General features: G+C 38.7%; 1 protein-coding gene across 1 annotated transcript in view; it reads right to left on the bottom strand.

The window, feature by feature from the left end:
- The window catches only part of cfap74 (cilia and flagella associated protein 74), a 149,882-nt gene that overhangs the window by 52,189 nt on the left and 85,326 nt on the right, over positions 1–12,367 (bottom strand). The window contains exon 23 of the mRNA XM_052094084.1: positions 2,579–2,666. Within this exon, the coding sequence (XP_051950044.1) occupies positions 2,579–2,666 (88 nt within the window). The remainder of the gene's footprint in view (positions 1–2,578; positions 2,667–12,367) is intronic.

Below are 12,367 nucleotides of genomic sequence, written 5' to 3'. Positions count from 1 at the left end.
ATGGCTGATTTCCTTCACCCCGAACTGACATTTTTCCTTATTTAATTTAAGTCCCATATTTCTGCACTCTCTGTAGCACTTCAGTGAGGCTTTTATAGTCCTGTTCCATCGTGGATCCCCATAGCAAAATATCGTCCACATAAACATGCACTCCTTATATGCCTTCAATGATGTGCTCCATGGCTTTGTGGAACACTTCAGGAGCTGAAGAGATTTCGAAGGACATCCTCAAAAAGGAATATCGGCCATAAGGTTTGTTGAACGTACAGTACCGTGTGCTATCCTCATGTAGTTTCATCTGCCAAAAGCCCTGGGATGCATCCAACTTTGTAAAAAACTTTGCACCTGCCATCTCGCTTATAATTTCTTCTCTCGTCAGAATCTGATAATGTTCCCTCTTGATATTTGCATTTAAGCCCTTTAGGACCACACACACGCGCGCATGCACGCACGTGTGTAGATAATTTTTTTTATTTTATAAAAACATATAATAGATTTTTTTCACACACACCATTCTTTCTAGCTCTTGCTTCAGTTTGTCACGAAGAATTGCTGGAACACCAAACCCTTAGAAGTTGTCAGGAAACTGCTTCACAATATTATCTACTCTACTCTTTGCCTCTGTGTTATTAATAATATACACCCATGTAACAAGACCTAAGTCTTCACATGCCTTGTCAAACAACACCTGGAACTACCTCAAACAGAAGGTGATGTTCTCTGGCTTTGAGCTGAACAGTTCTCTGTTTAATGTGTGGCTTTATTTTCATTGCTCTGATATCATGCCCAAAGATGAAATTGGCTTTTGCTCCTGTGTCCAGATTGAGTGAGACTGTTGCTCCATTTATTTACAGAGCTGCCATCCACTTATCCTGTGCAACACTATTTACATTAGACTGTTCAGTCTTGACACCTTGATTGGACTCAAACTGTTCCACCATGCCTATAAAGAATGTGTCACTGAGATCAGTTTCTTCCACTGTATGGACACCTCGGCTTTGTCTGTTCTTGGAAAGCATTGTTTGGAAAAATTATTCTGTCCTCTGCACTTAGCACAGACTTTGCCATAGGCTGGGCACTGTTTTGGCAGATGCCTTTTGCCACATCTCTTGCAATTGAACATTTCACTCTCCTTATGCTGTTTTTGCTTACTGGCGCTGTATTTCTGTGTTTTCTCAGGACTTCCTATCAAGTCCAACTGCACTTAGATACAGCATGAATCACTGTTTAAATGTTTGCCACTCACAATCAACATTACCAGTGCAGTTCACGGCTTCAGGCAGTTTTACACTTCCCATATCGACTATAGGCGATCATCAGCACTCCTGGTACCATGTAATGTTTCTTAAATCAATCAAGAAACCGTTTCATTCAATCTTGTTTATTCCAACTACTGGCATAGCATTACAACTGACAACAACTCTTCTTTAGCTGTCTAGAGCACACATAACTTATAGGCGAGTATGCTGCCACTGGCACCTAGTGGTCAGCCTAGAAATATACTAATAGGTCATTGTAACAGTTCAGTGGAAAGGAGGAAGCGAGAACTGGCTTGACAATATAAATTATTATTTAATCAAGAACTGAACCAAAAGGACACACACACAGGTGTCGGGCAGCTGCCCATCACTCTCTCTCTGTCGCACTACCGTCTCTGGTTGCCTTTATCCCTCTCGGGCTTCATCAGCCTAATTAGGGGCCAAGTGTGCGGAATCACGACCCGGCCCCACCCTCCGCCCTGCCAGTCATAAACGTTTTAAGCATAAACCTATCGGCATAGCATGTAAACATCTTTACCTGCATTCTTGCCGGCTAATTCAATTTGCGCAAGTGTTGTGTGTATTTACGTTTTGACGTCAGAAGCTGAGAATAATCATATGATTTCAAGTCTTCCATAAAAGCGTTTATCTTGCGCTGTCAAAATTTTTGAATCAGCTGATATTTTGTAGTTATCAGCATATTGCTGTGCATGTAAATGCACTTAGTGATGCTTGAATTAACAAATACAGCTAATAATTTATAGATATGGTGCACATTTGTAAATGTCCAACTAATCCCTGAAAGGGGAGTTCATATGTTGGAATGAAGATGAAGGTTATTTTGAGATGAGGCTGGTGGGGCAGCAGGGTGGTGGTGGGTTTGTGCCAGCGCTCTGATCCGGGCACAGGCTTGACACCAGTGAGTGTCCTGGCACAGATGATGAGTCTGACCGAGGAAGAGGATGAGAGGACTAGATGAGATCTGATCTGTGCGTTCACATGCTGAGATATAGCGATGATAATCAGAGGCTAGATCAGAACATTTTGGCACTCTTATCGCACAGATGTGTGGGTTTATAAACATTGTAAAGGGCAAGAGTGTGGTTAGCTCATACATTATACAAGTGTTGTGTGATTATTTACAGTGTTTGCAAAACAGTACTGTAAAACCTCAAACATTCTGGTGAGTCTTGGTTCTGAACCCCTAGGCACTTTGTGTGGTGCCCCTTTGTTTTTGCACTGATTTTAGGGGTAATTCTGTGGAATTATGTGGAATGTATTTAAAGATGACAAAATGTGTTTTACAGAGAATGTGCTACCTGATCTGCCACCTGTACCAACAAAGGAACCTCCAAAACTCCTGTGGCCTCATTGAAGAAGCGCTTGGCGTCCATATACAAGCTCTGTCTATAAAGAGACAAAACAATGAAAAACATCATGTGATCAAGAACTGAAAACAAAATGTGATTATTAGAGCTATCATTAATGTTACTATAAGAATGTGATTACAAAAGGATTTGGTTCTAAAATTATAAAACATATTATAAAACAATTTTAATTTTATTTAATTATAAACAATTTGGAGTAGTGTTGTCACGATACCAAAAGTTCAGTAGTTGGTACCGATACCAGTGAAATTTCACGGTTCTTGACACCGATATCGATTTCGCAGCAAAAACATGCTAATATGGTAATGTACTATTGAACATACTCTTTTACCCTATTTAAAAAGTTATATTTCGGGGCCTGGGTAGCTCAGTGAACAATGACACTAACTACCACCACAGGAGTTCGATCCAGAGTGCTGAGTGACTCCAGCCAGGCCTCCTAAGTAAACAAATTGGTAGGGAGGGTAGAGTCACATGGGTTACCCTCCTTGTGGTCGAGATATAGTGGTTCTCGCTCTCGATGGGGCGCGTGGTAAGTTGTGCTTGGAGATTGCTGGGAATAGTGTGATTGCTTCCACACACATACACACACGTCAAAACGTTTTTATTTTTAATCGAGCTTTTACTTTGACGTGCGTTTTTGACGGAAGCTTCACTTGTTTGAAAAAACGGATCGCTACATTGCCCGGTGTGACAGCGCAAGCAGACCAAGATTGCAGTCTTTTGAGGTTTAATAATCACATTAAGGAATATCACGATTTTAATTTTATTAATCGTGCATTAATTATTTCTCCAAAATGTCAAATTTGTGAGTGAGCATTTGGAAGCATTTGTGTTTGTCATTTGTCAGTCAGACAGCATGTGGGAATCGAATCGAGTCAGTGCTAGGTACTACTGTTACTTTGGAGAGACTGGTATTGTGACATCTTTTTTATTGTAATACTTACTTGGTACCAAAGTACCGTTGCTTTTGACATCACTTATTTGGAGTCTATACTAAAGGATCATAACAGGATTAAATGAGAATCTTCTAAGAATCAATCAAGAATGAAGAAGATACTGGATGAACCAGAATTCCTAAAGGTGATGTTTTTATATTCTTGTTGGATCTTTTTCAGAAAGCCTACTTGTGTTGGAATGTGTCAGAGAACGGCGTAAAGAAATCTCATGCTGCGCTATAGATTTGTTGTGTATTTTATCCTATTGTGACTATAAATATTCACATTAGGAACTGTGTGTTCTTACAGATCTAGTATTTGTTGGAAACCTACAAGAAATTCCCAAATAAATCCTTTAGGATTTACCTTTAACAACAAAAACTAACATTTTGGGAAATGTTCACAGAATTGATGATGGCATGTGGAACTGCCTCATGGAGAGGATTGTGAGAAAGACAGAGATGCTGTTACTGAAGTAGGTTGAAACTCTGGTTACCATGGTGATATGGGGTATAGTGTACAGCAAAGAGAGATGGGTGCACATGTGAAGGCAATGCCACTAAATAAATCATTCAAAAATCTTTACAACCACGGTTCTGACGTAGCTAGTTACTGCAAAGTATTTTCTCTTCATATTTCTAAATTTGGTCATTTAGAAAGTGTAAATCTGTTAAGCTAAAAGCATTTTTTGCATTATGTGCAAATAGTGTTAGATGCTATTTCCGAAACATAGGATGGCAGGGTAAGAGTCATTTTTATTCATGAGGAAAGCGATACCTTAATGGATGATTCAGTAATATTCATCAGGAATGCGCCTGATTATTTATAGAAAATACACTTACTGAGAACTTTATTAGGAACACCTGTACACCTACTTATTCTTGCGAGCTGACAAAAATGCTACGGTAACTCAGATAACCCCTCTGTACAATTTTAGTGAACGAAATATCATCTCAGAATGCACAACATGTTGAACCTTGAGGTGGATGGGCTACAACAGCAGAAGACTACGTCAGGCACATTATTAGGACCAAAATGTTCCTAACAAAGTTCTCAGTGAGTGGATAACACAAGCCTAAACCTAGGTAACTCAATCAGGTAGAACTTTCCTCCATAAATATGAAGAGTCTTCCCTTGCCATCCTACATTTTGGAAGCCAAAGTGAGGTAATAAAAAGTGATCTGTAAGATTCTCCTTATCTGTGCAGCTTCTTTCTCTACTCACATTCCCTTTTGACCTATTAACCAGATCAGCCAATCGTTGTCTTGCGATGTAATCAACACAATGAGCACCCCTGCCCTACACCAACTCCAACCCCTAAACATAACCCACCTTTACCCTAACGTAACCATGGTTTTACTACTGTAACCATACTGTAGTATCAACATGGTATTTTGTAGTAAACACAAAATTAAAGATTGTTACTATATTAACACCATATTACTGTAGAAACACCATGATTAATTGCATAAAAATTATAAGTTCCTGCCAAAGACATGGTTACTACAATATTACTATAGTTAAACCATGGTTAAGGTTAGTGGAGCGATACAGTGTACACACGACTGATAGAGCTGAGTTGCACAAGTTGTAGGTTAATTGTCTGACGTGATTTTCTGCCCACTTTTGATTGACAGGAATTAGTCTGCCCTGATCATTGACAGTTTTTATACAATCTGTCGGTGTGCAGAAAATTGCTTGTATCACAAATTGTTTTAGAATAATAATACAAAAAATAAACAAATAATTTTATAAAAATTTTCAAAGAAATGCGATTATATTTAGCTTTTCGTAAAGAAAAGGTACTTAAATAGCTGTAATCTTCAAGTTTATATTTGCCTGAAAAGATAAATAAATATACAAAAGACAGACAGAATGTCTTCAGTTAATGGAGTCAGTAGGATCAGCTCTTGAATTAGCTTGGCACAGCACTGTGGAAAAGCTTTGCGGGACACCACACAGCCCATCTGTCGAATGGAACAAACACCCCTAACGGGAATCTGATGAGATCTTGCGGGTGAATATACATTGCCAGCTTCTCTGTTCAAAAAAGCTGTTTATAAAATCTGCTTCTTCAGAAATCATGTGCTTTTAATTGACTTTGAACTGAAAACACTTCAGACATCAATTTTTGCAAGCTACCGACGCAGCGTCGAAGTGTCTGAATTGAAAGGGAACCTTAACATACTAATCGATTGTTCCAAACAATTCTTTAGATTTCTATTTCATTAAAATAAAAATAAAAAATAAACAGTGTTAGTGCATTGGTAATATCTTGCAGTATTATTTTTCTCTTATTTTCCTCAACAGTATGTTTTATTTAAAACTGTTTGATTATTGTCATGTTGCGTCTTTTTCGTCAGTTATTGAGGAGATTAACATTGAACAAAATAAAACAAAACCAGCTCATGTAATATTTAGTTTGACCTCCTGAGGTTGACAATCAACATTTTCTAAAGGTTAAGCACCTCCTTTCAATGATCATTTCAATTGTGCATGCAGCATTGCTCTATATCACTGCAGAGAGTTTGAAGCACAGGACAGATGTAATCAGCAGTGATGAGGGAATCACAGCTGGCAGTGTGTGTGATTAAAATGGCTGGTGTCTGCCGCTGTATGTTTCATAATGATCAATGCTTATATAATATCTAAAGATTAGAGTGTAGTATATGCATTATATCAGCCATCTGCCACTCACCGACCACTTTATAATGTACACCTTTAGCATCTTAGAATGCACGACATGTCAAAATTTGAGGATAATAGACTAAAACAGCAGAAGCGCCACGTCGGGTTCCACTTCTGTCAGCCAAGAACAGAAAGCTGAGGCTGTAGTGGGCACAGGCTCACCAAAACTGGATGGTTAAAGACAGGAAAAACATAGCCTGGTCAGATGAATCTCTATTTGTGCTGAGCTACACAGATGGTAGGCCCACTGCAGCCTCAGCTTTCTGTTCTTGGCTGACAGAAGTGGAACCCGATGTGGTCTTCAGCAGTTGTAGCCCATTCGCCAAAAGTTTAAACATTTTGTCCATTCTAAGATGCTATTCTGCTCACTACAATTGTACAGAGTGGTTATCTGAGTTACCCGTAGTCTTTCTGTCAGCTCGAACCAGTCTGGCCATTCTCCGCTGACCTCTCTCACCAACAAGGGAGAACTGCCACTCACTGGATGTTTTTTGCTTTTTGTATCATTTAGAGTAAACGCTAGATACTGTTGAGAGTTAAAATCCCAGGAGATCACTAGTTACAGAAATACTCAAACCAGCTTGTCTGGCATCAAAAATCATAAATTGTTTCCTCATTCTGAAGGTTGATGTGAACATTAACTAAAGCCCCTGATCCATATCTGCATGATTTTATGAACTGCACTGCTGCCACGTGATTGGCTAATTAGATTTCATGAATAAGTAGGTGTAAAGGTGTACCTAATAAAGTGGTCGGAGAGTGTATGATTCACATAATACAATTCAATGACAGAAAATAAAACACGAAATTGCTGAAATAATATCCATTGTATTCAATAAAATCTATTTTATCCACTGATACTTTATTCGATTTTGAAACTGACACAAGGTGGAGCTGTACAATATAACACTTCTGTTATTCAGACATGGTTATCAGCAAATGACGATAATCTCAAAAAGTTGAACTATTGGACAGTTATGATTGGCTTGGCCAGTCATATATCAGTCTAGTTCGACTGCAATAAAAATAGTAACTATAGAATTTTAACACATGCTCTAATAGTCTTTAAAACCAATCCAAAAAAAGGCTCTACAGATAATGAGGCCTGTGAAGTGCATTACATAAGCAGAAGTCAAGACAGATCTGTGGGTTTTGGATGAGAGGAAGTAGAGAGAGAGAGAGAGAGAGAGAGAGAGAGATGAGTGAAAGAGTGTGGATGCTATCGAGAGTAATGCTGCTCTAATCTGCATGGTAAAGCCCTCTAAAGCAGATTAGTGCATTTTGACTCCCTCCACTGCAGTCCGTCAGCTCACGAAATGTTCCATTAACTTTTCTCATGTTATGACGTTCTGACCTCAAATCTTCTTAGCTATCAATATGCTGCTCTGTCAGATGAAAAATGTGGGCAAGGAAAAGGGCACAACATTCACACACACATACACACTTGCATGCCTCTCAGGAGCCTACAGCGCTGGAGATCAGCATGCTGCAGTTTGGGTTTAAAAATATCTGAGCTGCCTCATTCAAATTCAGCTCCTCAAAAGGGTACAAATGTTCTCATATAAGCTTTTGTTGTCGTTTGGAAGGTTTTATTGCGGTGAGATGTCTGTTACGATCTGAGTCAACTTCTTCAAGGAGGGGAATAGTTAATTTTTCACAACTGTCATGGTCTTATAGTTTAATGATTCTGGTCTGCTTCAGGACCCAGATTTGACTTTAGACATTAAATGGTGACCCACCAAAATTGTTTATCCTACAAAAGTAAAACAAATGTCCTTGGAATCAAATATTGAAATGTATATTACCACGAACACATTGGCCCAACCATATGCAAAATGACCAACATGTTTGGTCTCTTGAACTTCAATGGTTTCATAATAACCATTGAAGTTCCATAAATAACCACAACAATCCTAGGTGTTTATTCAGTACTGTGGCTAAATTGGTTTGGAATAAAGCCTCAACTGAACCAGATATTCCGTCGCAGCACAATAGTAACTAGATTGAAAAGATTGTGGACAAACTTTAGGTTGAAGTAGGCTTGAAGTTTATAGACAGATAGAAAGACAGAGATAGATAGATATGTGATTTGTTCCTTGGTTGCTAAGGTAACCCCATCTGGTTGCTAGGCAGTTACAAAGGTGATTCTCAAAAGGCTCCTTGCTAGCCTGAGTCAAATGAAAGTAACTGGAAGTCTCTGCAATATTCTGGTTCAGAGATATGTGATTTGTTACATGGTTGCTAGGGTAACCCATCTGTTTGCTAGGCAGTTACAAATGTGATACTGAAAAGGCTCCTTGCTACCCTTAGTCAAATTAATGAAACCGGAAGTTTCTACGATGCTATGGTGCAGAGATATATGTTTTGTTATTTGGTTGCTAGGGTAACCCCATCTGGTAGCTAGGCAGTTACAAAGGTGATACTCAAAATGCTCCTTGCTACCCTGAGTCTAATGAAAGTAACCCGTAGTTCCTTTGATGTTCTGGTGCAGCGATATGCTATTTGTTACTTGGTTGCTAGAGTAACCCCATCTGGTTTCTAGGCAGTTACTAAGGTGAAACTCAGAAGGCTCCTTGCTATCCTGAGTCCAATGAACGAAACCGGAAGTGTCTACGATGTTCTGGTGCATAGATATTTGTTTTGTTACTTAGATACTAGGATGAGCTCACTTAGTTTCTAGGCAGTTTCCAGAGTGATACTAACAAGGCTGCTTGCTGGTCTGAGTCAAATAAGCCAAAGTTGAAGGCTCTACAATGTTGTGGTGCAGAGAAATGTGTTTTGCTATACGGTTGATAGGGTTGCTAGGAAGTTGCCAGGGTGATCCTAAAAGGGCTGCTTACTTCATTGAGTGTAATGAGACTCAGTGAAATATTCTGGCATTCTGATCAGGAGATAACCATCTAAGCCATTTTGAATGGCAGTCAATGGGTTTTGGTTGCTAGGGTGCACTAAATGGTTGCTAGGCTGTATGCAGTTTCTAGGGTGTTGAAGTGATAGAGTGAACGAAAGAATATTAAGAGTGAGGTAAAGATAGAAAAAGAAAGTGATGGAGTGTGATAGATAGAAAGTATGAGTTATAAGAGTTATAGGATGTAGCTTGAATCCTCTAAAGGAATTATTACAGGAAAAAGTTTTCATACTTGAATGGAAGTTAAAGTGACATGAGGCCTTTTCGGAAGTCCGATACTGGAATACCGTAATACCAATCAGTTAGAAAAGATATTGCACACTAGTGTTGTCAAAAATACTGGTACCCCGGTACCAAGTCGGTACTCAAACAAAAAATTATTTACGATACCAGAATTTCTGAAGGTACCGGGGTACCGAGTACCGGGTCTACCCGGTACCCATGCAGAGTCGGGAACTTTCGTACGCTCACAACAACCAAAAGATGATGACAAGCAAAGCTGCTGTGGAGTCTCAACTGAATCTTGTCGAAATGAAAAGTGGAAAAAGCCAGGTTTGGAAATTCTTTGGATTTGAGGCTGATGAAAAGGGAAACATAAAAGATCAGCAAAAACCTATTTGTAATGCTGCTTTTGCAATTTTCTGATGAGAGGAGGAAACACATCAAACTTAATAAAGACAGACACAGGGATTTATTCAAGCAAATAAGTTTAAAAGCATATTATCATTTGCATTAGGGCTGAAACGTTTAGTCGACATTATCGACATCGTCGAAAATACAAAATACAAAAAACGAGAAAAATGTTCTTGTCGAATAGTCGTTTGATCTCATTTAACGTAACATGATATCACTGTAACAATGACGTGCGAGAGCAGCAGTTCACACCTGATGGAGGAAGAATTACACATATCAGTCCAGATGCACTCTAAACTTTCACAGTTTATTTCATGTAGATCCCAAAGTATTAGGGAATGATTAAAAAAAAAAGTACATTCAGAAGCATGTACCTTTGTGGAATAAGCGGAGGCGGAGCTCTTTAAAGGAAACATCCCGGTGTTACATCTTAAATGCAGTTTTATTTAATGCGTTATAGCTTTATTAAAGTTCAAATAATACAAAAGCAGATCATGTTAATAACTAAAACTCAGATACTGGCATTTATCTGTGTGGTCAGTGCCACTTCTATGAGTTGCGCGAATGTCCCGATCAAAGGGGGATAGATTGAAACTGCACCCGGCTGAGAGAGAGACTCTGCCTCAGGGAACTCATCCCTCGCGCGTGCACGCTTAATGCAGCTAGATTAGAACTTATTTGATCATAATATCTATATATATGTCCATATGCATTTCTTATCATGAAGAAAAATGGCAAAATGCAGCTTTATTAATAAGAGAGCACTTTGCACATTAGTTTGGAAATTGTTCCAAAAACTCATTATATTGTATTCTTGTTTATTTAGGTTTAGTTTTTTAAGTACTTGGTAAACATTTAAATTAACAGTTGCAAAAGTTGAAGCAAATCTTATATAAGTGTTCAAAAATACTTTAAGCAAACATTGTTCAGTTTTATTATAATAAAAAAACAATATATTTAAATTAAAGAGTTGCTCAATGGCATATTTTTGTTCTTAGTTCTACTGCTAATGTTTTGTAGACTTTGTTATTAAAAGAGTGTTGTTCAGAAACCTGTTTTTGTGTTTTGCTTTGGTACCGAAAATGGTATCGAGTACCGTGAAATTTCACTGGTATTTGTACCGACTACTGAAATTTTGGTACCGTGACAACACTATAGCACACTATTCGGGATTAGTCTGAAGGTCTGTGCCAAGTTTGGTGCATGTAGCATAAATGCTCTAGGAGTTACAATCAGAAATGTTTGTTTCAGAAGTTGGATAATAATACGTTTAAATATAATTTCATTATGATGGCTTTCTCAAGTGAACATAATAATATGTTTATGTAGTAGAACAGAATGTTGGCTTTTTCAAGCAAACATAATGGCTTCATGAATTTCTTTATTGATCAAATTGAAATAATTAGAAATAAAATCTGTCACAGTATCTCAGAAAACAGTGTCTCATAATTTTCTACACGTGAAACTTCAATCCTTTGCTGTCATAGGTCATGAAGAGCTAACAAAACATATCAAAACAGCAAAAGCCACAACATGTATATTAGATCCAAAACCAAATATGCTCTTAAAAAAGGTATTCCCTGTAATCTCAAAACCTCTTCTTAATATTATTAACTCCTAACTATCCATAGGACATGTCTCAAGAAACTTTAAAATAGCAGTTTTCAGACTGCTTATTAAGAAGCCACAGCTTGATTACAGCTTACATTAATTAACAAATTTTTTTAAATATTTGACAACACTGAACAAATGACACTTTGCTACAATGTAAAGTAGTGCGTGTACAGCTTGTATAACAGTGTAAATTTGCTGTCCCCTCAAAATAACTCAACACACAGTCATTAATGTCTAAACCGCTGGCAACAAAAGTGAATACACCCCTAAGTGAAACTGTCCAAATTGGGCCGAAAGTGTCAATATTTTGTGTGGCCACCATTATTTTCCAGCACTGCTTTAACCCTCTTGGGCATGGAGTTCACCAGAGCTTCACAGGTTGCCACTGGAGTCCTCTTCCACTCCTCCATGACGACATCACGGAGCTGGTGGATGTTAGAGACCTTGTGCTCCTCCACCTTCCGTTTGAGGATGCCCCACAGATGCTCAATAGGGTTTAGGTCTGGAGACATGATTGGCCAGTCCATCACCTTCACTCTCAGCTTCTTTAGCAAGGCAGTGGTCATCTTGGAGGTGTGTTTGGGGTCGTTATCATGCTGGAATACTGCCCTGCAGCCCAGTCTCCAAAGGGAGGGGATCATGCGCTGCTTCATTATGTCACAGTACATGTTGGCATTCATGGTTCCCTCAATAAACTGTAGCTCCCCAGTGCCGGCAGCACTCATACAGCCCCAGACCATGACAAACCCACCACCATGCTTGACTTTAGGCAAAACACACTTGTCTTTGTACTCCTCACCTGGTTGCCACTACACATGCTTGACACCATCTGAACCAAACAAGTTTATCTTGGACTCATCAGACCACAGAACATGATTCCAGTAATCCATGTCCTTAGTCTGCTTGTCTTCAGCAAACTGTTTGCAGGCTTTCTTGTGC

The sequence above is a fragment of the Xyrauchen texanus genome, chromosome 27, assembly GCF_025860055.1.
Source record: "Xyrauchen texanus isolate HMW12.3.18 chromosome 27, RBS_HiC_50CHRs, whole genome shotgun sequence".
NCBI classification, from domain to species: domain Eukaryota; kingdom Metazoa; phylum Chordata; class Actinopteri; order Cypriniformes; family Catostomidae; genus Xyrauchen; species Xyrauchen texanus.
The sequence above is the reverse complement of the archived record's forward strand: the minus strand, read 5'-3'. Positions and strand labels throughout refer to the sequence as shown.